The sequence below is a fragment of the Manacus candei genome, unplaced genomic scaffold (genome assembly GCF_025592945.1).
Source record: "Manacus candei isolate 608988 ecotype Guabito, Panama unplaced genomic scaffold, ASM2559294v1 h1tg000072l, whole genome shotgun sequence".
Taxonomy (NCBI): domain Eukaryota; kingdom Metazoa; phylum Chordata; class Aves; order Passeriformes; family Pipridae; genus Manacus; species Manacus candei.
In genome coordinates, this window is record NW_026138120.1 from 1,693,176 (window position 1) to 1,719,618 (window position 26,443).

The following is a 26,443-nucleotide window of genomic DNA, read 5'->3' on the forward strand; positions in this document are numbered from 1 at the left end:
GTCTAGTTTGGAGAGTCAGAGGCTGAGGGGTGACCTCATGAGTCTCTACAGCTTCCTGGGCATAGTGGAGAGCGAGGTCCTGATTCCTTCTCCTTGGGATGCATGGGTAGGATGCATGGAAATGGTGAAGGATGCAACTCTGTGCTAGGAGACCTTCAGAATAGACATGAAGAAGCATTCCTTTACTAACAGGATGGCCAAACACTGGAAAAGCCTTTCTAGAGAGGTGATTAATGCCCCAAGCCTGGCCTGTTCTGTTCTATTCTATTCTATTCTATTCTATTCTATTCTATTCTATTCTATTCTATTCTATTCTATTCTATTCTATTCTAATTCTAGCTGGTTTTCATGTCTTTGGATTTATTTTTAAAATATAATGATAAGTCCAGAAGCACAGTGCTATAGCAGATATCTCTACAGGATCAAAATGAGTGGTTGCCAGGATTCTAGTTTCTTCGCTGAGTGATGTGTTAGATGTCAAGTTGTAAGTTGCTTTATTGAGTTTCCCAGCAGAGAAATAAATCAGCAAGGTTTTTGTAGCATTTGCAATGATTGAACTTGAGCGGCTTTCAGCAGAAGAAAGTGCAAACAGATCGTAGAAGGATTAAGATAACCTGAAATATTTTGATTGGACTGTTTGTAATACAGTACCATTGGGATCTCCACAATTTACTTTACAATGCACAAAACTTGTTGGATTTACTTTGGATGTATTTGGATCAGAGACAAGCAACTAAGTAAATATTTTCTAGGTATATAAACTTTAACCATTCTATGTATATTGTGTAATTGCACAAAACTCCCATTTGTTTCACCATGGATTTTATATAAGACTATATAAAAGATGCATATATTATAATAAAAATATGTTCCTCCAAGTCCAGAGCCCTGAGGAAGATGACTGCTCTGAATTACTCTGCTTCATCTTGGAATTCAAAGCTTTTTCTGTTTATGAGAATACATTGGTTTGGTTTATAAAACACTCAGAAGTTCATACATTTGCAAAGATGAATCATGCCAGCAGAGTGAATAAATATATTTTCATTTTGTCAGCTCTTTGGAAATATGGTTGCTATAGTGCATTGATTTTATTTCAGTCCTTCTTGAGTATTGAATATAATGTCTTTGGAAGTGTAATCTATGTATTTCTTTTGCAATGTGATTTGTGCCATCTTTGGCATGCAATTTATCCGTGACTTGATAGAAAAATGATTCAAAGTTGAGTCATGGACATACACATACATAATTATTTGCAATTCTCTTTCTTAACAAGTTTTTGTTAATCATTCTACTTAAAAAGGAATTGGAATAAAAGTTGCCTATTGTCCTCTTCCAAGCTAGCAGCCAACGAAAAATACTGACAAAACTGTATACAAAGTAGTTTTCAAAGAATCCGACACAAATCCTCTGACCCCCTTAAAAATAGGTGGGTCTTTTTGTTGTGGCATGAACAAAAAGCTATCTAAAATAAAAGTGTATCATCCTCTCATGGCTCTTCATTGAGGAAGGATAAAATGTGATATACAATGATGTTCTGTTTTTCTTCTGTTGTTCTAGAGATCACACTTCCAATCGAGGCATAACAACTTTCAGTTAAAGCTGAAAGTTAAGAAACTGAGAACAACCTGCGTCATATCTTTTGATAGAGGCAGAGGAGATGGTCTCCTTTTAGCAGTAATGTGAATTTATTCCTCTATTTCCTTTGCTCTTAATACAGGTGTCTAGAATGAAATGTTATATTCTAGGTCAAATAAGTAATCTGATCTGATACACTTTTTTCTTGCCAAAATGAAAGTATGAAGGACTTGTGTTTTAGATTGATGTGTAACTGAAGCTTTCTTATTTTGTCAGATAACTTAAAAAGCCCCATGTATTTTGGTCAACTCTTTACATACCCATAAACACAATTACGGGTGTCTTTTTCCCCATATTTAGATTAATTATTGGACTGATAGTTTTATCAGGTTGCTGAATAAATGTATATAATCATCTTGATTATAGCTGGCCAATACTTCCTCTCTTGTTCTGGTATTTTCTCCTTCCTGGAGCACCGTGTCCATTTGGAGGGTTATTGCATGAGTATTCTCCCTGGTTGGTCCTTCACTTTTTGATTTTCTTTTATCATGTTATTATTGTTGTGCTTGATTTACTCCTTTTGTTATGCCACAGGCTTCTGTCATAAGATATAAAAGAAAACCTAAAAGGCTTCAAGTGGAGAAATCTCTTAGTCTGAGTTCAGATGTGTTGTTGTAGGTTTATAATTAATGTTTCTCAAGTGTTTGCTCCGAAAGGTTCTTCCAAATTAAAGGGATACAATTACTCTCACTTTTTTTTTGTTGTTTTTCCACCCCAAGTAAAGATTTATTTGTTTCTGAGGTAGAAATATTGATGTGTTCTAGATAAATTTTCTGTGTAGGACTTTTGAAGATACTCCTTGTAAAATTCTTACTAGTAAGTCACTTACTATAATTTCTAGGGCAAGAGCAGAAGAAAGCTGATAATGCTGGGAACTTGTGAGTCCATTTGCATATTTAATTTTTTTTTAAAGGTGCTGTATGATAGTGCTTCAGAGGTAATGTTTTACTTTTGGTGTAGTGAATTATAGCTGAACAGAAATTATGATCAAAATTCTAAAAGCAAATGTAAAAAAAACACCAAGGAAAAATTGGTGGTTATAATAAACCAAATTATGATCATTTAAATGCAGGTGAATGAATTTGAAAGGCACGAGTAGGTATGAGTCTCTTTCCCCTGACAACACTCTCACTGATCAACTGGTACAGTTCCAACAGAAAATACAATGAAGTGGGTACAAATACAAAGTGTAACTTGTCATCTAAATGCACTTTTGAAAAATAGGCCTTTAGGTTTTAATGTTTTATTTATAATCAGAATCAGTTTCTTTGTTGGCAAGGTACTTTCTAACAAAAAGGACATCAGTAAAGAATGGAGTATTCCATTTTTCTCTGAGTTTTCTCATTATTGCAAACATTCAGCATCAATGCAGTCTCATTAACAGCCAAATTAAAATCTCCACAAAAAATTTTGATTAGGTCAGTTGAAGAAACAGAGCTATAGGAGCTTAGACAAAGATGAACAGTAGTTGTCTTTTAGAATTGAAGGATCACAACTGTAACAAACCTTGTCTTTTCTCATTTGAATTGCATCAGAAATGAAAAATTGAATATTCTGGGTAATGCTGGACTACAGTACTTCAACAAGAAACCTCCTCTTTTAAAGCTGGAGAGAACCTTAATCCTGTAACTTGTACATCTGCAGGGTTCATCTTCATTTTAGAAGATTCAGTGTCTCATCTATGGGGAAGCAGACAAATCCTAAAAGTGATGGGCTCTAAAAGGATGATAATTTTGCAATAGTCATTCTTGCATTGCCATTATCGTTTTATTGCTTATCTTCTACCACTGTAAACCAATTGTCAGAATTTCAGTCTTCACATGTCTGCTGCTTTTGGAGAACTCCACTACCATAAATACCAGTCATTATATTTGTATGTACATTAGAAAAATGAACCACAACCATGTCTCATCAGTAGAATTTTTCAGTTGTTGTAGTTGCAATTATCCAACTATACTGGTTATTATAGTAACATTATTTTTTGGCGCCACTTATCAGTGTCATCTACTGCAGCACAATGGGATCAAACTGAAGAGCATTTCCTCTAGCTGCTGTCACTAGACCGTATGACAGTAAGGCAAAAAACTGAGAACTTGAATAGTAACTGTAATACTTGTATATTTCTTTTTCTTGTGTAATATTGCTTCATCCATTCCTTCGCAAAGTTTAGCCTTTATAAAGTAACTGTCTTTTCCAAATTGTTTTCCCACTGTGATGCTCTGTCTTTTTGAATGTTATTTTGCTTACGTGTGCTTGTTTTATAAGCACAGATAGACAAAATGGAATCTATCATAAATTATAGCAGTTACCAGCGAGAGTAAATCAAAACTTGAAAAATATTCAGTGTGCTCCTGGGAACAATTTGGATGTAATTCACTGTTGAAACCTGTGGAAAACAAAGTATCATGAGTACACTGGAGATTAAATCTTTGTTTAGTACAAGTTGGAAACAGAAATATTCTATTTAATATTTTTGTCTTTTTTTACCTTCTATAAAGGGACAAATATTTTTCTCTTAAAAAGAAAAACAAACAAAAAACAAACTGTGATTCATTGGAAATAGATGTCATATGTTAAAACCAAAGTCATTCATTGGTGACTACCTTGTTTGTAATGTGTCCAGGGAACACACTTTTAACATGCTGTCTTCTCTCCAGTTCTTGGCTGTTACTCCCGTTTGGACTAGAAAGTGTTATAGTCTTTAAGTCTTAATATATTTTCTAACCCCCAAAGACAAAAGGTCAGATCTGGGCTGGTACTCTCTTGGAATCAGTGGAATTAAAACAGTTGGCAGGATTTAAAATGAAGGATATGACAGATGCAATACTGAGGTTGTGAAACAAAACACTAAAGACTAGGAAATAACTGAACTAAAAGGCTTCGATGTTACTGGAATGATATTTGAATTCCTGCACTCGGTTAAGTGATGTGCTTAATATGGTCTTGAATAGGAAACCTTTTCTCAAACTGTAAGCTTTGTATTCTTTTTTTTTGAGCTAGACATGAAGAAATCATCACTAGATGCAATTCCGAATGATACAGAAGGAGGTTCTTAGTGCTAAGCAGACAGCACTGCTGGAGCAGGCGTTCTCAGGAAACTAATGAAACAAGCTGGAATGTAGTGATATGCCACTGACATATGAAAAACAGGGCAGGAAAGAGATATAAGATTTTTCCTTCACACTATGAATTAACATTCATGCTGGTACTTTGGGATTCATATTTTCACCATTATGCCTACCTCAGTCAGGGCTTGTAGTGAATTATCCATAGATATTAATTTATTTCATCTTTGTTTTTAATAAAGATCTGTGCTTTTTCTATAAAAGTCTAAAGCAAAAACTAAACAAGTATTCGAACCTTAAAAAATATTAATACTTTAGAACAATTACTATATTTTAGAAATTTGCTTTCCTGTTTTACTTATACTGCCTCAGAGAGGCTTTCACAGTTAGGAGTGCAGAAATAATTGAAGATGCCCAATTTACACAGAGGATGTCAAAAGAGTAGCTCTTTCTGCCATAATCCTTGTGTGTCTTTGGCTCATATAGCTACATTCCTTTTAGATGTTGTCATAGTAACTACTATATGTAAATCTGTATATTTACTAAATCTTTTTATGTACTGGTGGCCCATAGTATGTGTGATGTGAATGTCAGTTCTTTGTTTAAAGTTTACATGATGAGATAAATGTATCATACCATATTTTTTGGTATATGCATGTGCCTTTTAGTTTATGTACATGCACACATCCCGTGTTTTAGGTATATATTTTGTAATGAAAAACTTGAAACTTTGTTCCTGTAGCATGTAATAAGGACTATTGTGATAATATTTCCAAGTTAAAAAAAACCCCAAACCTCTGTGCACTTGTTACTATGACAACCTCTTAAAAATACTGTTTGAGAAAGGACAAAGCACTCACCAAAACGAAGAAATTGTAGTATATGATTGAAGTTTTAATAAAAATATCATGCTTAAATAAGTAATTGTCTGCATTTTAATGACATGTCAAAATTGTATGTGTTTGACATGCAGAAAACATGGGAGACGTTGATAAGCATAACATGACGTTTTACTTGCAAGAAGTCAGGCAGGATCGGGAATCATAGAATCATAGAATCAGCTGGGTTGGAAGGGACCTCTGAGATCATCAAGTCCAACCCTTGATCCACTACTGCTGCGGTTATTAGACCATGGCGCTAAGTGCCACATCCTGTCTTATCTTAAAAACCTCTGGGGACGGAGAATCCACCACTTCCCTGGGCAGCCCATTCTAATGTCTGATTATCCCCTTTGTAAAGAAATTCTTTCTAATATCTAACCTAAACTTCCCCTGGCACAGCTTAAGACCATGCCCTCTTTTCTTGCTGATAGTTGCCTGGGAAAAGAGAAAAAGGTCAACAAGGTGTTTGGTGAAGCTGAATGTGCACCACACTAGTCCAGTGTTGTCTATGGAAGAAGGGAGGCAAAAAATACAACTGGTCCTGTCTCAAATATCTTCCTACACTTTAACTGAGCTTAGTTTTCAGTCTAGATCTTGGAAAGAATAGACAATGACAATTTTCATATTTATTTACTGACAAAAGAGTCAGAAAGGTATCAAAGTATTTGATCTGAAAGCCATGACTGATCCATGTTTAAGCAAAGCCAGAGCCTTGCCCTGGAAGTCAGTGTATTTTTGCATTGAGTCGACAGTCAGACACCTTTGGAAGGGTTTTCATTACTGTTCAGAGACTGGAAACACTAAAACCATTTTCAAAAGACATGGAAACGTTGGTGGAGTTGAATGAATGACTCAAAGGTTCAGGATAACTCACATTAATCAAACTGATTTGCTATTTGTCCACCCTGCTGTTGCATACTAATGTGATCACAGATCTTGGGAAAATAATTTTTTCTGTGGCTACTGAGGTCACTGTTAGGCTTTTTTGTAAGTCATATCCCTCCTATGAAAATGACTCAAACACTAGGAAGATTTTTCAGGAGAATTCAATAAATATGCATTTGAAAGTGCACTCATTGGAGCACATTAGGAAGTGATAAAAAATGAGTGCTCACAGAAGGTAAACACAGTAGTTTTATCCATGGTGAGAAAAGATCTGAGCATACTTTTCCATCATAATTTAAAGAGAATTTATTTTCTTTCCTTTATGATTGAAAATACATAATATTGTCATTATAATTCACAAGACCCAAATGATATTTTCTTGTCATCAGATTACCAGAAAATTACCTAACTATACTGATTAGGAAGTGGAATACATGCCATTTGTTTTTTCAGTTGTGCAACTAAAATAACAAACCCTCAGCAATATGATAGAAGGGGGGAATGAGTTGAGTGAGTGAACTAAATGCCTTTTCTATTTTTAGAAACAGTTTGAAAGAGATCCTAATTTCTTATCATGGTGGGCTAAAACTCTGAAAAAAGTTTAATATTTCTTTAAGCGTTTGTGGTTTTCATTTGCTTCAGGGAGAATACAACATGCCTTTTTTTGCTGTGCCTCTTTATTTAAGAAGTGGTGGCCTAATCTTATTAAAATTTACAACCCACATTTGGGAAACCAGGGGAAAATGTAGAAGGAAAACAGAACAAGAACAAAACCTAGAGATGAGACATCCCTGACAATTTCTTGTTTAGAGAAGGCTTTAGACATGAGAGAATGATTTTCTGGCAAGGCTGAGATAGTTTATTTAGCTCTTAAAACTTACAGCTACTAATATACAAAAGTTAAAGCAAGACTTTCTTGTAATCATTTCAGCTTTAGTATCTCAGGATTGCAAATTATTTTGCATGCAAATCTTTTGAGAGTAAAATTAGTAATACAAATGTATTCTTAGTAAAACAAGGCAGATCAGGAGTCACAATCAGCGTGGTTAGGAGAGTATTCCAAGATCAGAAAAAAAGCTCACAGAGATATGGAAAATCTGCAGATTAGACTGTGTCAAAAAAAAAAATGTTTAAAGCCATTTAGTGGCAGAGGCTCATGTTTCACTTGTGAATACTCACAGTTTCAAAATTTATGGCAGTATAGTATTACAATGGTCATGTTGACAATTCCATTGTAAAGGCAAACCTAAGTATTTTCTCTGAAATTATTGCAGTAATTTTTCCTGTCATTTTGTGGTGGTGAAAAGTGATATTTATTGTGACTAAAATGACAGTTTTAATAATTTACAAAAATCAATAGTTAATATATGCAGCCTCTTATTTCTTTCAAATGTAGGGAAATAATTTCTTTCAAAAGCAAGGTTGATTTACAATCTTCTTTGAAATATTTTTAAAGATTATATTGATGCTGACACCTTGCACAACCTCAAATCATACAGTCTGTTTGAGTAATGAAAGAAGAGGAGGTCCCCTTGTGCAATCATAAGAAGTGGTACATGGTGTTGTTCCTTTTAAAAACATATGGGGTACAAAGCAGCTGATAATTTAAATCCTTAAGAAACTCATACTCAGAAATGAAATAGAATATCTGTCACTTGAGAAAAAAAGTCAGCTGAATTGCATCTTAATGCAAAAAGAAAAATTATATGATGTTGTATTTTCTCAGAAGAACTTCACAATTTCTCCTGTCTGAACTATGTGATTCCTTTATGGCCTCTGGTGTAATTTACTTGAATTTTTACTTTTCTGTTTATTATTATAGAATCATAGAATCAGCTGGGTTGGAAAAGACCTCCAAGGTCATCGAATCCAACCCTTGATCCAACACCGCCGTGGTTACTAGACCATGACTCCAAGTGCTACATCCAGTCTCATCTTAAAAACCTCCAGGGATGGTGAATCCACCACCTCCCTGGGCAGCCCATTCCAATGCCTGATTACTCTCTCTGTAAAAAAGTTTCTTCCTAATATCCAACCTAAACCTCCCTGGCACAGCTAAAGACCGTGCTCTCTTGTCCTACTGCTGGTTACCTGGGAGAAGAGACTATCTCCCTCCAAGATGGCATATGTGCCGATAGAATTACAGTAGAGTGGTGGATTACAGTGCATCTTGTTAATGCTTCATTACTTAACCGCTGAGAATCTGTGGTGGATTTCTGTGGCTGGGTTTTGGTAACGGGGTGCTACAGGGGTGGCTTCTGTTAGAAGCTGCCAGAAGTTTCCCCTGTCCCATGGAGCCAATGCAAGCTGGCTTCAGGATGGACTTTCTGCCACTGGCCGAAGCTGAGACAACTAGGAGCAATAGTAACACCTCTGTGATAACATATTTAAGAACGAAAGACTGTTGTGCAGAAGAAATTCCAACCTGGGAAGAGCGGAGTGAGAACATGGGAATAACAGTGTAGATACCAAGGTCAGTGCAGAAGGAGGGGGAGGAGCACCAGAGCTGTGGCCCCTGCAGCCCGTGGTGCAGACCATGGTGGGGCAACTGTACCCCTGCAGCCCATGGAGGACCATCGGGGTGCAGAGACCCACCTGCAGCCCACGGAGGAGCCCTTACTGGAGCAGGTGGATGCAGGAAAGAAGATGTGACCCCATGGGAAGCCCAGGATGGAGCAGGGTCCTGCTGGAGACCTGCAGCCCATGGAGAGAGAAGCCCACTCTGGAGCAGGTTTTTCCCAGACTTGTGGGACTTGTGGCCCCTGTGGGGGACCCACATCGGTACAGTTCATTCACGGGGACTACACCCCATGGAGAAGTGACCCATGGGACAGCAGCAGTTTGGGAAGAACTGCTGCCTGAGGGATGGACTCACACTGGAGAGGTCCATCAAGGACTGTCTCCCGTGGGAGGGACCCCATGGGAGCAGGGGAAGGACTCCTCTCTCTGAGCAGCAGCAGCAGAAACAACAACTGACTGTAACCCCCATTTCCTGTCCCTCTGCAGTGCTGGGGGGGAGGAGGGAGAACATGGAAGGAAGGAGGGGTTGGGGGGAAGGTGTTTTTTTAAGAATGTTTTATTTCTCACTCTTTGGCTCTTATCCTGTTACTAATGAACATAAGTATTATCCCCACTTTGAGTCTTGTTTTGCCTGTGAAGGTAATCAGTCACTGACCTCTGCCAGCTCTTATCTCTGCTCATGAATTCTTAGCCCTTTTTTTTCTCTCTCCTCTGTTCAGTTGCAGAGGGAGAGTGAGCGAGCGACTTTAGTGGGTACCTGGTATCTGGCCAGGGTCAACCCACTACTGAATCATCTTGAATTAGAAATGAAAATGAAAATATAAAAATCTGAAGATAATTTCATCAGATACCTCAAAGGTCATTTGTGATGTTCTAACTAAACCAGCAAATGCTTTTCCTGGTATCAGTGGCAGCAAAAACATGTTCCTGTTAGAAGAGTTTGACAGATTTCATTGCAAGAAGTGACAAGAGCCAAGGCAGAAAAGGGAGAGATACTTGTTATTTAAGCAATAATAGTGAAGGCAATGTAGTGGAAGGCAAGAAGGAAAGCACTTTAATGTACAATAAATTTGCAACACTGATTTTATGTCATGTTTTTGCCAACTTGGCAGAGAATATTAGACTCATATTTGAAGGAAAATAATCCTAAATATGGTTATTTCTTAAATGTTCCTTGGGATAGAATAATTTTAAAATCTAGAAATGTTGTTTTGATGCATTTGCAGGATTTTCATTTTGTCTAAATAGGATTTGCATAATCATAGCAACATAAAAAGATAGAACACATAAAATTGCACCTTTTATAAGTAAGCACATCTGGTAGAAGAGACAAAAATACAAGATGGCCTAATGTTTCTGTTAGCTTATCAAGTGCTAGAATGTGCCAGTGTTACTGGCAAAATTCATAGCTTATGTCTATTGATCGAATCCTAAGAGTACTTTTTCTTCAGATTATGTACACTTTTCCATTTACATTAAAAGCATAAAAGTAATTTTACATTATGTGAACTCGCATTCAGATTGAATGTGGCTGGAGGATGAAATGGGCTGAATTAGATAGACTGCCATTAACCTTGAGGACCAGATGAGGTTACGAAACAGTACAGATGACCACAGATAATATAGTAGAAAGGACCTCTGATATAATTCTAGGTATTGTTATTGCCAGAACAAGAGGTCACCTCCTCTACCATGTTCCTCCTGTGTTAAAATGAAGAAAATTTACTTCGATGTTTACTAGGAGAAAGAAGAATTTTGCTTATATTCTTTGCTTTTATTTGCATTTGGACCAGATGGTACTTGTGTTCTTCTATTATGTGCTACCTCATTTTCTTCCTTGTATATTGAGAACTTAAACACTTGCAGTGATTAAAAGGAAAACTTTCATTCACAGAAAGAAATGTACCACTGTTGAAGCTGTCGTGTACCTTGTAGCTAGGGCATGCATTACAAAGGGCTTTACTTTGGCTTGTAAGCATCACAGAATGTAATTCTTCATGAGTAACAGAAAAGGCCACACTACAGTAACTGACCAGTGTAAATATTTTTTTCTACATGTGCAGCGTAATTTATATGCTGTGCTACCTTACTGTTATAGAATCAGAATCTTTAAGGTTGGAAAATACCACCAAGATCAAGTCCAGCCATTAACCCAGCAATGCCATGTCCACTAGTAAACCATGTCCCTAAGTGCTACATTCACATGTTTTTTGAACACTTCCAGGGATGGCGACTCAACCACGTCCCTGGGCAGCCTGTTCCAAAGCTTGACAGAGGAATGAAGTCCCCGCTAAGCCTTCTTTTGTCTGGGCTAAACAACCCCAGGTCCCTCAGCCACTCCTCGTAGGACTTGTGCTCCAGACCCTTCACCAGCTGCGTCACCCTTCTTTGGACACTCCAATACCACAATGTCTTTCTTGTAGTGAAGGGCCCAAAACTGAACATAAATTTTCTCTCTTTATGTGTAGTTACCACAGCAGTAGTAAGATTTTGTCCCAAAATATTTCAAAATTGTGACATTTTTTCAATTCTTTTAAGTGTTCTTTTAAGTATCATCCCAACAAACAGATTTTATCTTGTCTAAGGGTTTTTAACTGTACCAGAATGGCTCTTTAATAACTGAAACTATTTTATCTGTGATATTAGTCAACTTCTGACACTGTATGCCAAATGGAATCTAAGTAAACATACAAGTCCTTCTTTTTCTAAGTAATAAAGGTCAAAATTATTACCGAGAGTCTATTCCTTATGTAATAGGATGTGTAGGATATCTAGTGAAAACTGGTTTGAGAGATTGAAAACAAGTTTTATTCTGTTTCTGCTTGATGTCAGACAGTCTTTAAATCATATTTTCACTAGAAAACTAGTTGAAGCTTAAGACATAGAGAGAAGTGCATGAAGGCTGTGTTGTATCTTGCAGAAACTCTGCACAAGTGGTGTTTTAAGCATAAATAGTCAGCATGGTAAATAGTTCCTTTTTTGAGAAACTTAAGACATGACAAATTATAACTGCAGCTGGTGCAAGTGAAGCTGTTAAATAGATTTCCTGTTTAAAAAAAAAACCACAAACCAACCAAAACTTTTTCTTTTTTCCATTTTAAACCTCAATAAGTACTTGACTATTTCAGCAAGTTAAATATGTATAAGCATTTAAATCAAAAGACTACCAGTTTAACTTGACTTTCAGGCACTTCACTCTTCCATAATGAACCCATTCTGTCCCAAGGCAAGCAGAGCCATGTAAGAGCTGAATGAAAAACACAAATTCTATTTCATAGAAAAAAATCAGAATGTAAATATTTCGCTCTAAATTAGAATGAAATTAGAGTTCAAAATACATTCCATAGAAAATCAGTGAGTATTCCAACTCCACTGTAGTCATAAACTTTAGTAATGTTTCAGCTGGAGAAGAGATACTCACCTGGAAATTAACATAAATAATTTTGGAATGTTCTACCATTTGGTTATACTCTGCACATGGGTCAGAACCTTCTGCCTTCATTTTCAATGATTGGTAAGGCATGGGATAGTTATTAAATATTATTGATGACCCCACCTTCAAACCTGCTGAAGCTTCTTTCAAATTAAGAAGTGGGATTCTATACCTGGGAGGGGACAACCCTGGATGTTCCTACAGACTGAAGAATGAGATGCTGAAAAGCAGTGACACAAAAAGGGACCTGGGGCTCCTGATCGATGGCAAGCTGAATATGAGTCAGCAGTGCCCTGACAGCCAGGAGGGCCAACTGTGTCCTGAGGGGTATCAGGCAAAGCATTGTCAACCAGTCAAGGAAGGGGATTGTCCTGCTCTACTCTGCACTGGGGTGACCTCACCTTGAATATTGTGTGCAGTTTTGGGCACTGTAATATAAGACAGATATTAAGCTGTTAGAGAGAGTCCAAAGGAGGGCAATGAAGATCGTGAAGGGCCTTGAGAAGAAGCTGTATGAGGAATGACTGAGGTCACTTTGTATGTTCAGCCTGGAGAAGAGGAGACTGAGGGGAGACCTCATTGCAGTTACAACTTACTTGTGAGGGGAAGAGGAGGGGCAGGCACTGATCTATTCTCTGTGGTGGCCAGTGACAGAACCTGAGAGGATGGCCTGAAGTTGTGCCAGGGAAGGTTTAGGTTGGATATCAGGAAAAATTCTTCCCCCAGAGGGTGGTTGGGCACTGATACAAGCTCCCCAGGGAAGCGGTCACATCACCAAGCCTGAGAGAGTTCAAGAAGCATTTGGACAATACTTTCAACCACACGGTGTGACTTCTGGGGATGGTCCTGTGCAGAGTCAGGAGCTGGACTCAATGATCCCTGTAGCTTGCTTCCAGCTATGCATATTCTGTGATACTGTGATTCTCCTAAGATGACGTGTATTTAAATTAAGCGGTAATTTCTAGCTCTACATTCATAATCAGAAAACTTTGAATTTAATCTCAGACATTTCTCCTCAGTTTATGAAGCTTCGTGTCAGTATTTCATCTGGACTTACTGCTCACCATGAGTGTAAGCAGACATATTTTTGCTGCTAGGATGGATATATCTGTGTGTTGTGATATTAAGCTCAAAAGTTCTTGCACATTTGTCAGTGTTCATGTCTCTGGGGAATAATAGATTGTGCTTGTTCTTAGTTCTGAAAGCAGAATATCTCATAAAACCAGGAATATGTTTTTCATTAGTTTTATCTTAAAAGTGGTAATATTTATAACACTCTTAGATTTCAGTTTGGATGTTCTGCCTGTGAAATGATGTGGCTACCATGCATTTGGAAACAGTTACCACAGTACTCTAGATTGCCATGGTGTTTCCCTATAAACAGTGCTCCTAATGCTTATGGCTTGATATGAAAATGCTCACTTTCAAACATTTTCAAATGTTAATGTTGTTTGTCACTGTATATACCGGGAACTAGTTGTAAAATTCCCAGGACATCTAGAGTTGTGAATCTGGATGTTTTATCAACTTGTTCCCTGTAGGCATCAACACTGGTATTAATATTCAGGGTTTTCTACGTATTTCTTCCATCATTTTATCAAACAATCTGTCTAATAGTTTTAATGTATGTTTAGGATAATGCTAAATTAAACACGCTGCACAAATATGTGATGTTATTTATGCTTCAGTAAAATATTTGCACTCAAAGGAGTTTGGGATTTTTGTCAAATTCATATAGCTGCCCAATACCAAAATAATATTGCTTTTAACTTCCAGTTGGTATCTATGTTTGTGACAAAAACTGGTGACAAGTGACAGAATAGCGTTAGAGATATTTTTTCTACTAGATAGAAATAACAAGTAAATTGGTACCACATGGTTTTATATATTCTGCTGAAAATATAGTGTAAGTCAGCACAGTTTGATTGTTACTTTGGGCCAGTTAGGTATCTGATTTGCAAAGAGTAAAGAAAGTGAAGGAAGAGATATATTAATCTTTCTGTTAAAGTCATTGGCAAAGTCTATATAAGTTTTGGACCTGAAGGATTCCTCAGATGTTTTTAAAGTATGCTTCTTTAGAGACTTTTAATTTTTTTGTTTGTTTTCGTTAAGATAATCAGGATTAGGAGGGGTTAAGCTATGTTCTGTTCTTTCACGTACACTAGTGGTTATTTGCAGGCATCATGGTGGTTATCCTTTGTTACTGAGAGCCTGAACTTAGAGTTCTTCTAATAGAGTCTTCTAATTGAGCATGGAAATCCTCTTTTTATGTTCTGTTTTGGGTTTTCTTTCACCTGTTATTTTTCCCATTATTCATGTTCTAAAGCTTTTATATTTTTGAGGAATAAGAAAGTTTGGATGGAATTACAGATAACGACTTTAAAATTCTGAACCACAGGTCAAATCAGAGCCCTAGGAACATGTTTGTGACATTTGCATATTGGAGGAAAATTACATATTCACAGAGCAGTTACTGAAAAATATCCCAGAGTGATTGTGCAGATCCTTGCTCTTTGATTGGCTAATGATAGGTTTTAGGCAATCACAGTAAAAGGAATAGTACATTATGCAGTTATTTAAAAATTAACTTGTGCAAATCAGACATATAGTCAACCAGAATGCAAGTAAGTAGACACAATTTGAGGAAAGAAATAGTCAAATTATTTCAGTAAAGTAACTACCCTTCTGATTGGAAATGATTGATGTGTCTTTTTTGAAACTAAAAAAATCATCTTCCAAGAATGAGAAAGCATGGAGATTATCAGTGTAAATTTTAGGCCAAACTATACATAAGATTTTTTGGGATTTAGAAAAAGATATGCCATCTTTACCAGCTCCATCTACATGGCCACTTGAACAAGCAAACAGGTTTTAGTTTTGCTGTTAATTCAGAGTATAAGATGTAAGCTGAAAGGCTTGGACATTACTTTTTGAGATGGGATGTTCTCACAGCGAAGAAACCATTTCCCTTTGTCTCTCTGTTTCTTTGACCTTGAATTTATTTTTCCTGAAAAATAAAACTGGGACAAAAAATCCAAATAGCAACTTGAGCTAGCCAATATACAAATATTTTAAAGGTGAATTTGATACTGCTACTTTTTGTTCATTGGCCTTGTGTGTGTGGACAAGATCAAAGAAATGGTGGGTCCTAACAGCTGCTTTACAACAGTTTCAGGTTGCTAAAAACTGTGAGGACCTCCTTATCTAGTCTATTGCTAGAGAGCAGGCTGATTTTCTCAAGGATCTTATAGATGAAAAAAACATTGATTAGTAGGTGCATTTGAAGAAATGTAAAGCAAACATGTAATTTGAAGGTTAATACCCACACAGGAATTGACTAGGGACTGTTTTTATTCATACTGTGTTTGTCACATGAAAGGTGATTTAAAATTACAAAAGAATGTTATTTATTATTTCCTTTAAATCTTCACTAGAGAACAAACATTGGTTTGTTACCAGACCTTTTTCTGTCATTTTCTTGTTCACACTCTTCCTTAATTTTGTTAAATACATACTGAAAATAAAATACTGACTGTTTAATCCATACAAAAGCATTTATTTAATTCATCCTCTCTGAGGTTCATCTTGGAAAAACAGTCTTCCACCTCTAACTGCTGGTAAATAGTTTGAACTTTTAAATGCAAAAGCTTTAGAGGCTTGCTTTTATAAGTCCCATCAACTTCCTGTTTAGTGGTGCTGCCTATGAAGTGATTCCTGTGTTATTTTGGATAAACGGGCTCAAAGAGAATAGCAGCTGTGATGATTTAATGTTCTTCACCTATTTTAATCAATTAAACATCTGGCCCTCTGACTTTTCATTTGATAATTTTGTTTAACTTTTTGTTTTTGAGATATAGCTCTACCAGAAAATTCTGCCTATATCTAAAAATATAAATGATGGTTGAATAATGGAGACCTTCTTGTATGTAGACTAGAGACAGTGAATCTCACCATGTTATCAAAAGCATTATTCCAAACATGGTGTGCACTATGCTAAATGTAGCTGCTGGACCTAACATCCTTTCAGAGTTTTCTGTGGGACAAACTACTTCAATAGTTAGACTCCAGAAATCTTATCCAATTTTAAATGTAATACTTGAGGAACGTTGTGTTCCTCCTTAGAGTTACAGAGAGACTGTGTAACTGATCCGAAAATTCAAAGATCTGAAAAGTAAATCTAAGCATGTGGTATCATCTGCTGACAAGAATAATGAATTTCCAATATATGGATTTAAGTCAAATAAGTTCTACATGTTTATACTGAAATAATGTTCATAGATGTGCAAATAAAAATTACACACGATGGCTAATTACCTGTTAACTGTTACCTTTATTATACTACAAACATTTTGCAAAATATTATGGTTTAACCCCAGGGGCCAACTAAGCACCACACAGCTGCTTGCTCACTCCCCTGTAGTATGATGGGAGATAATCAGAAGAATATCAGTGAGAAAACTCATGAGTTGAGATAAAGACAGTTTAGTAGGTAAAGCAAAAGCCATGCACATAAGCAAAACAAAATGACGAATTAATTCACCACTTCCCATGGGCAGGGAGGTGTTCAGCCATCTCCAGGAGAGCCTGGCTCCATCACACGTAATGGCTACTTTGGAAGACAAATGCAATTCCTCTGATTGTCCTTCCTGTTCTTTTCTTCCCCAGCTTTTATACACTGAGCATGATGCCATGTGGTATGGAATGTTCCCTGGGTCAGCTGGGGGTCAGATGTTCTGGCCATGTCCCCTCCCAACTTCTTGTGCACCCCCAGCCTATTCATTAGTGGGGTGGTGTGAGTAGCAGAAAAGGCCCTGACGCTGTGCAAATCCTGCTCAGCAATAATGAAAATAAAAATAATGAAAAGCACTTTAGCTATTTTCTACTATTTTTTGTTCTTGTCCTCTCTTTTTTGTTTCTCCCCAGGGTCTTTATGAGTTCTTTCCCAAACAGCAGAACTGCTGGAATTTAGTGCTAACATTCACAGAAGGCTCTAAATCTTCGTACTGTTGAGGGAAGTAGCATGGCTGCTAAGCACATGGAGCTTTAGGTTTTCAAGAACGAGTCCTCCTTGGAGTCTCACTGTGTTACTTTGGGGAAGCTAGCAGCCAGAATGAATTATCTACAGGAAGATTGCACAGAAAAGCTGTATGAATTTGTTCATTCTTTCATCAGGCTGTCTTTAGGACTGGGTTAGGAAACATAAGATTCATAGATAATTTTTTTAAGTCCTAGTAAAGACATCCTCTTATTTTTCTTTCAAGCCCTGTTCCACCAGGTGGAATATTCTTAGAAGGACTCCACACTCCTCCCAGTATGTCCTATATTGCTGTTGATTATACTAAGGAAGAATAAAATCTAAAACTTCCTTCATTTCCAAACTCAAACCGCATCCAAATTAAGTCCAGTTCAGTGGCATAAATTGGTGACAGAATTTTTATTTTTACATATTCTTTCTCTGCAATTTAGATTTACGTTTTATTCACTTAAAAACATTTGGACTACAATATGTTGTACATTAATTATTAACATATTAGAATAGCATGATTATTTTCTATATTCCTTTCAATGTGTTTATTATCTCCAGTGAACACGTGTTCTGTAGATAGATTGCCCGTCACAAGGGGTTATGTAGAAAGTAACAGAAAGGGCAGATTGTGTTATTCTAGCACCAAGGAGATATGATCACAAGTGACATTCTTTGAAGGGCTTAAGTGACTGGTATAGCTTAGAGTAAATTGCTATTTTAACAGTGCAAAGGTGCTGGAATCTGCTCCCTAGCGTGCTCTACTATAGTACAGCATAGTTCAATTCCCTTTGCAATGAGCTCTGCCACTCATGCTCTTCTGTGAAGACATTAAATAATGACTGAAATTTAATTACTATTTGACTGGCAGTCAATTGGCTGTGATTTATGATGGACAGGTTTCCTAGTTGTAGTCCATCAGTTGTCATCATAAAATATTGTTGCACTAATTGGTATTTGACCAACATTTGGGTAAGTATTAATCCTGTGTCTTGCCACAGTATTCTTGTGGTCCACACTGGTAGTCCTCTTCTTCATTGTGGCTAGCAACTAGGTGATTCTCTTGCTTTTGTGTATTGGAGAAACTCATTCCTCTCTATTTCTGAGTTTTACCGTATGTAACATAATTGACTGAAAATGAACGATTCAGGAATGACATCAAAATTTTGCAAGATGAGACTTATTGTAAAGAACCCTACAGAGAGATCAGTTCTAAATTAGAGAAATATCCATGCATGACCCAATTTCTGCTCCTGATCTTTTTCTAAATATTCATGACATGGTTTTATGATAAGACAGTGTGGCAGGTAAAGGCACATGACTATTCTATAGAAATGTCAAAGAATGAACAGAAATGGAAATAATGAATAGTGCCATGATTATTTGCCCAGAAAAATAAAGTTAGTATCAACAGAAAGGGATGATAATATTGCATGAATAGCTGAGAGTCATGCGAAGCAGGATAAAGGAGGATGAATAGGAAGGGTGGGTGTCTCACTTAACACTGAGTCATTTTCAATGTATTTTATGATAAATTGGGGGAAAAGAAATGCACTGTTCTTGTCAATATTATCTTTGGTTCAGGTGATATCATGTTGGAATACAATCAAAATATAAGTACCTTTGAAAAGAAAAAATGAAAGTCCGTGACTAGACTAGGTTGCATTATTACCAAGTTAAGACTTGTTAATAATACATAGGCTGTACTTTAATTCATTTTCATAGTTACTCATACTTACTTTGTTTTTGAGTACACAGAGCTTTTATTTCAATGAATAGCAAGTAAAGTCCTGTTATTGATAAAGGAAATTCTCGTGCACTGCACCTCATGTTTAAACTTTTAAAAAAAGTTGTCATTGCATAGTTCAAGAGAACATAAGATGCTCAATATTTCTATGCAGCAAATTGTCAAAGACAAATGCCAATTCCATACATCAGGTTTTTTTATCAGCTTTCAACAGTGAATTCAAGGTTATGGGAAAAATAATAAAAGAAATATGCATTTACCACCATTCTTCTTGCTTATTTCATAAAGTAGTCATTAAAATCCAGTGTTGCCTACTTATTGTCAGGTTCTCTCCCTACTGTTTGTGATAGCTTTAGAATAAAATCTTCTATATTTTGTCATTTGAAACTCCTTTATATGTAAGTTTTCTACAACAAAGGCAAGGAGAGTAATTTTATTAAAATGTGCCATATTAGATGTCAATTACAGTTCATAATAAAGCTTGAGAACCCCCCACCCATCATTTACCACGTGATTTTTTAGATGCTAAATGTGCATTTTAATGTAAAAGGCAAGAGCAGAGAGCTCTCCTGTTCTTCAGTGACACCAAACCCAGGGGCTCCAATACGCGGCAGCCAAACGCCTTATAGAACGCAACATGAAAAGCTTCAGATTAACTGTATTTAGATGCACTAGTTTGATGTAACAGCAGCTTGCTTGAATTAATGTCCTGTGACAAGCCCTTCCTTGCAAACCTTTAGAAGCAAACTGTCTCTTTGTCTACATTTTAAGCTTGGCTACAGCCTCGGTAGATTCTGCATTGTTTCTCACATACTGTTTTTTGGACAAAGTCGAATTATCAGCTATGAAGGACTAACTACCCAAAGGGTATAAACCCAATTGCTAGTGGTTTATTCAGCTTTGACACTTCGCAGTGTGATCCTTACTGCCTTTTGTAAAACAAGCAGACAAGGGAAAGGCTCCAGAGACTTTCTTCTATTTATTCTGTAATAGTTTTCTTGCCACGGGAGGCTTAAGAAGATTTGTACTGCCTGCTTTCTTTTCATTAGCAGTGAGTGCAATGCTGTTGGGTAAGTTAATGTGTGAGACTATAAAAAGAAAAGCACAAGAATTTGGAAAAAAGGTGTATTTTCTCATTAATCCATTTTTAATGTTATTTTTTCTTTATTTATTCTGTATGGGGTGCAGACAAAAATAAAGTAATATGTAGCAGTTTAGATATTTTCAGTTGTTCTCTGCCAGACTGAGAATTAGAATCTAGCTGTTTCTTGAATGCAATACTATGCTTCACTGGTTTTTGGCAGCAGCATGTTAAAATTCTTGTTATTAGACTGACAAAGAAACCTGATTGAATTTTCAGCACAATCATACTTCCTTGTCATGAAATGTAATAATATTTAATGATGTCTTTGTATTTCTGTATGCAAAAAAAAATGCATCAAGCTTTGAGCCTTACTTTGACCACTATGTTGCACTAACCTTCTATACTTAAATTACCGTTAAATGATTTACTCTGTATTTCATTCTGAATGTTTACTTTAAAGAAAATTGAGCACATTTGTTAAAAAAACCCCAAGTTTGGCAAATGGATTTGTACTTTTCTTAGTACACTAGCTGTTTGCATCAGATTAAAATTTGACTCTCAGCATTTTGATGGTTAGTTTTGTGTGTTGTGACAGTTAACATGTAAATATTGTTATGGATAGAGAGAATAGAATTTTAAAAAAAATATAAGACCATACCACGACTATTTTTATCATTTTTCCAAAAACTCTGGGCTCATAACATTTGCTAGGAACACTGCAGAATAAATGGCAAACATAAATTAGACTTAGAGATTAATCCTTTTAGGAGGTTAGTAATTTGTGTCTGATGGATTGATGGGTGGTAACTCATGTAGGACATACATGTTTTCTTCATATATGAAGAATGAACCTGATGATAAATGTAACAGTTGTTAAAGGATTACTGTTTTCTACATCTCTGAACTTTTTAATCATTGCTGCTCATCAGCAACAAATGTAATCTACTTTAATTTTTTTGTTGTCTGGTCTATTATGCGTGTTTGTGATCTTCTCCTTTGTCCCCAAACACACATATAAACTACTCTTCTGGGATATAAGGAACACTAGTGACTTAAGAAAAATGCTGGTAACTCAGCTAAAGGAATTATATTTTTTTTTCCTTTTTCTAAAAGTGAGTAAGCATAACAACTGTTCTCTGCCTGGTAGACAAGCAGTTCAAGATTTCTAAAGCAAATCTTAGTCAAATGTATACAGGCAGGGTGTGGTTTTTTTTAAATAACAAGTTTTATTTTTGAGTTTTTTTTCCAGACAGTTACTAGTATACTCTTTGACATTTTGAAATATTCATGCAGAGATAACTGTTGATAGATGTAACTCAGCACTATTTCATATTTATAGAAATCACATTAACTCCAGCCACACTTGTCAACAACTCTGCTCTTTTGATTCCCAGTTGCGCAAGAACTGTAGCTTGAAGCATTATCAGTATGTGATATAATTAATCAAGAAAACATTTATACTCTGTTTTATTTTTATTTGCATGCTCATTACTACATATTACCAGACCCAGTTGTTCAGCCCTCAGAAAACGACAGTCACTGCTTGGTGCTTTAATTATATTCTATTTCTGCTGTTTTAATAAGACAGAGACATGATTCACTGGAGGCTAGCATAGATCATATCCTAAAAATGGCCTTTAGTCATTAGAAGTTGTATAGGGAAATAAATCTCCTTTCTTAGACAAACAGTTGGTTCTGAAATAGAATTTATTATAATTTTGTGCGATGTAGGGGTTTTTTGTCCAGAAGGTATTTCTTTTCCCATATTTGATCCTGCTGGTGTTTTATTTTTGTTGCCTACAATAGCTTAGTTATTTGGAAAAGAGAGTTTCTTGCTAAATCTGCAAATCTGCTTGGTGGTGGTACAGGGGCACTTGCAGTTTGTTGATCAAATTCTACCAGATAACTCCAAGATCTTTCCTAGCATAATAATCAGAACATCTCTGTATAGCAGAGTGAGCAAACATATGTACAAGCAGCACATGAGCACATTTTAAAAAATTTAATATGATTAATCTGTTGCCCTCCTTCCTTTATGAAACATGCGTTAGGGCTCTCACAGCTGCTGACTTTCCTATTCCACTTCCTTGTCTTGCTTGCAAAGACCTATCTTTGTTAAAAGTTTTATCCCATTCTAAGCATGGGATAAAATTCTTGCACCACTGAAGTCAATATCGACATTTAGCACCTGAATAGAGTCAATTTATCACAGCATTAACTTCATGAAATAGTCCAGCTTGCAGTGTGGAAGTCAGAGGAAGAAGGGAAATTTGCTACAGTGATCCAAGCCTAAAGTTTTGGAGCCATACCCTACAGGAGTGGGCAGTGACACAGAGGTGTTATACTTGAAAGGAATTCAGCGTAATTCTGATTTAGTTCACTATACTCTACATTTCAAATATTTCTGAAAATATTTCACTTAAAAATGCAATGAGCACCTTGAGAATGCCATTCATAAACTGATAAATACAGTAGTTGTATTTCTGCTGTTGCAAACAGTTAAGTAGCATTTTCTTTTTTCCATTTAAAGGTCCTAGCTACATACATTTTTTATAAGACATGTTATATTTATAGAAAAAAAAATCTTTTGCATGGCCCGAATATAACCTGTAATAATCTTTTTGTAGAGACTATTTTAACTGTCTCCAAGGACTCTGATCAGCATTCTTCACTCAAACTCCTGTTGAGTTCAATAGGCATTTTCATGATTAAATGAACCAGTAAGGAATGTTGAACAGAGCTAGCTTATTCAAATGCAAGCAAATCTTTTAGACTATATTTTCATTGGGGAATTAACGATCTAGATATTACACACAGAAGAAGCTTAAGCTTTTGTATGGTATTTGGGTGCCAAAAAGATGGCATCTATGATTTTAGAACTATTTGTTATTTTGACAGTGTTTCTCCAGGCTACACTGCACTGGATAAAACCTTAATTTTACATAACAAATAATGAAATATTGCTGCTTCACTGTCTCTCTTCACATGATTAAAAGAGATTAAATTTGCTTAACATCACTTTGCATTAGTTCCTGATGCTATATCTGCTATTGAATCCTACTGTTGATTTTTGAAATATGTGTATAGAATTTATCTTCTTCCTATAACACAGTCTCCAGTTGGACAATGAACTGAGAGGTGGTCATCTTATCAAATGTTATCCCATCATTTAAGTGAAAGAATAATCAAGAAATTGAAAAATAGCCTGGGAAAGAGTTCCTGGTGTTCAACTAAAATTTTCAACTACAACACGAACATACCAATACTCAGATTTCAAATTTGCTTCTATCAAGAACTGCTTACCCATCTATTGGATACTCTTGCAAGAGCTGCCTTTCTTGACTTGCATAATTCAATTAGGAAACTGGCCCACTCCTTGAAGTAGTGTAAGATAGAGAATGTTTATTGTTTTTATGAACAGGCCTCTGTTTTCCAGGATTTATTTTTAACTCCAGTGGGAGACTACTCTTTCTACACATATTCTGCTTATCTTTTTCTGTTTCTGTATCCTAGATGCTTCCTCAAACATTTATTCTCAGCCAGTTGTTCCTGTCCTCTTTTCGTTCCTCTGCTGCATCTAAGAGCAGCTGCTGTCGCACATTCTCTTTGTGTACTGTCATGTGCTGTGGGTAAATAAATAACTTAGAAATAGTTTATGGACTTAACATCTGTGATCAGGCTCTGATATTCTGTACCACATGACAGAAGGAGTGCAAATAGAAGTGGGAATGCAAGGGAGTAATATGTGTTTCAAACAAAAGTGAATATTAATTAGCATCAAAATCAAAGCTGAAATGTATCTTTCATGAACCTGAGTCCTTTACATGAGATGAAAACATGACATATATGCACATACATACATGTATCTCATATAAAGAATATGTATGTCTCATACATTTTAGATAAATATTAAACAGGAACAATTGCTGAGAGTAACTGTTCTCACATGAATAAAGTTCTGTAGAGAACTTCACTTTTTAGAAAACCATTTCAGTTTGGTCTGACAGGTCTTGATAGTTGGTTTCATGGGAACTGTTGAGAACTTTAATTCAAAGCACTATTATGTTGAGCTGTGTTACAGCTCTAGCTCCATTCCCAGATCAACAAACACTTCTCTCACAGGCTTACTTGAAAGATTTTAGCAAGGTGTTTATCTGTGATAAGTTGTTATTGCTTCTGATATGGGAGGTCCTTGGTGGCCAGCCAGAGAATCTTTGTCTAAGTCATTTGTCCTATTAAAGCATCTTTCACAATAGCTCTCTTGAATTCAGCAGATTTATATTGTTCAGGTTTGATAAGTGGTTCATTGATCAGTTTTCTTTCTATGAAGAGAGAATGCGGTAAAAAAGCTTAATCTCTGCTACTTTTACTTATCCTGACTGAGAGTAATGCAATATGATACACCTGTTTTTTGTGAAGTTTCTTAGGCTAGACCTGAATGGGTACGTTTTATGGTCCATTTGACATAGTCTGTATATCCGTTCATACTAGAACTGATATCCTTTTTATCAAAGTCCGTCTTTCATGTCACTATATAGAGATTTATTTTATGATTTTTCTAAAGCAGAGAACTGGAATAGTACTATTAACAAAAAAGAGAGTTCAGTCTCCCTGTCATTAGACTGACTTGGTTCAGCACCTCTTGCATGATACAGCTGTATAAATCTTTAACCTCTGTAGAAGTACCCTTTAAATCAAGAACAATAATTGAAAAAAGGATAAATGTGCTGGAATCACTTGAGAATGCTTCTGTTCATGATGTTGATGCTTCTGTTCATGTGTCTATGAAGAGCCAAGCCATTAATAAAATCTATGGTAATTCACATATTTAATAAACATTTACTTAATTTTAACTAGTCTCTCTTCACTGACTTTTCAACACACAAAGAAATAACTGTTTCCCCTGCTCCATGAGGTAGCACAAATTTTTTGTATTATATTCTTGTGGGTTGATCTTTTAAAAGCTAGGTATCTTAACTGAAGAAGTCTATAAGGTACAGGAGATGATCAAAATTACTAGCATTCCTATGGCTTAACTTAGTTACTGGTGGGCTTTAGTAAATGGTGATGTGCATGTTCTTACCCAAACTGTTCACTGAAATTTAGCATCTTAAATAACATTCATAAATTTGGACAAGAATTTTCTGTGTCTGCCATATTAAGCACCTGTCTTCCTATACAGCAAAACAGATTTGTAATAGTTGGATTTGGAATTCCAGATTAGCATCAAGAAACTGAATTCTCTTACACTTTTTCTTCTTGGCTTTAAACAGTGACCTGCGCTAGGAAAGAATGACTTTGTTTCTATCGATTTCACTGCCAAAGTTCCTTGGGGCTACAGAGGATAAGGCTGATAGGTTGGAGGGAAAGCTGTTACCTTCTCACAGTTCTGAGATATATAAAGTTCAAAAATATCTTGCAGCTGTAACAAAGGAGAAGAATTTCTTTGCATGTTCTGAAATTTATTCCAAGTATTACTTTGAAGTATAAATTAGTCCCCTAAAAATAATTATATGAGTGCTTTCTTGGCTGGGAGAAGGATGACCTATATATATATATATATATATATGGCTTACTGGGCATGGGAATGAATGGCAGCTAGAGAATCTGCTCCGAAGAAAGCTAAGACTGCAGTTAGCTTTTCATCAGGACAGGTTTCTGGCACTGTTACCACTCTTGAATGAATCTGGTTTTACTTGCTGTTAGGTATATTAATTAGCATTCATTTTTTCTTTAATCGGGCCATTTTCTTCTTGATATATCAGAAGTACTTTTACTACATAGAATCTTGTTGTTATAGTCTCCTAGCAACAGAAACTTTTCCTAAACTGACATTTGCAATCTCAGGAGTTCTCTGTGCAAATTACTTTGAATAGCCTTAATTTTCCACAGAATTTCTAAAACTTAATCAATCTTTTCTTTTGTTAGTTTGATTTTCTAACAAAAGCATATGATTAAGTTATTTCCTGAGCCTTGATTAGAGTATCATCCCAAATGTGAATATTTCAGATCATGGCACCAATAAAATATCTCAACCCATTCTGCCTACATCTTGAATTAGTCAAGTTACTAAGATGTATTAGTTCTCAAGCATCCTCAGAATCAGTGATCTTCAAGAGAACTCCAGTTATTCTTTTAACTGACAGAGAACCTCTGCAGTTACTGTTAAT

The 26,443-nt window shown here is 36.1% G+C and overlaps 1 protein-coding gene across 3 annotated transcripts in view; it reads left to right on the forward strand.

Moving 5' to 3' along the window:
• Positions 1 to 26,443, forward strand: part of ZNF385D (zinc finger protein 385D) — a 417,123-nt gene that overhangs the window by 142,806 nt on the left and 247,874 nt on the right. Inside the window, exon 1 of one of the 3 annotated variants that reach the window (XM_051808385.1) lies at positions 20,235 to 20,259. The exons of the other annotated variants lie outside the window; for them this stretch is intronic. Within the exon in view, the coding sequence (XP_051664345.1) occupies positions 20,250 to 20,259 (10 nt within the window). The 5' untranslated portion in view covers positions 20,235 to 20,249. Of the gene's footprint in view, positions 1 to 20,234; positions 20,260 to 26,443 lie in introns of those variants that run through there. 3 annotated transcript variants of the gene reach the window in all.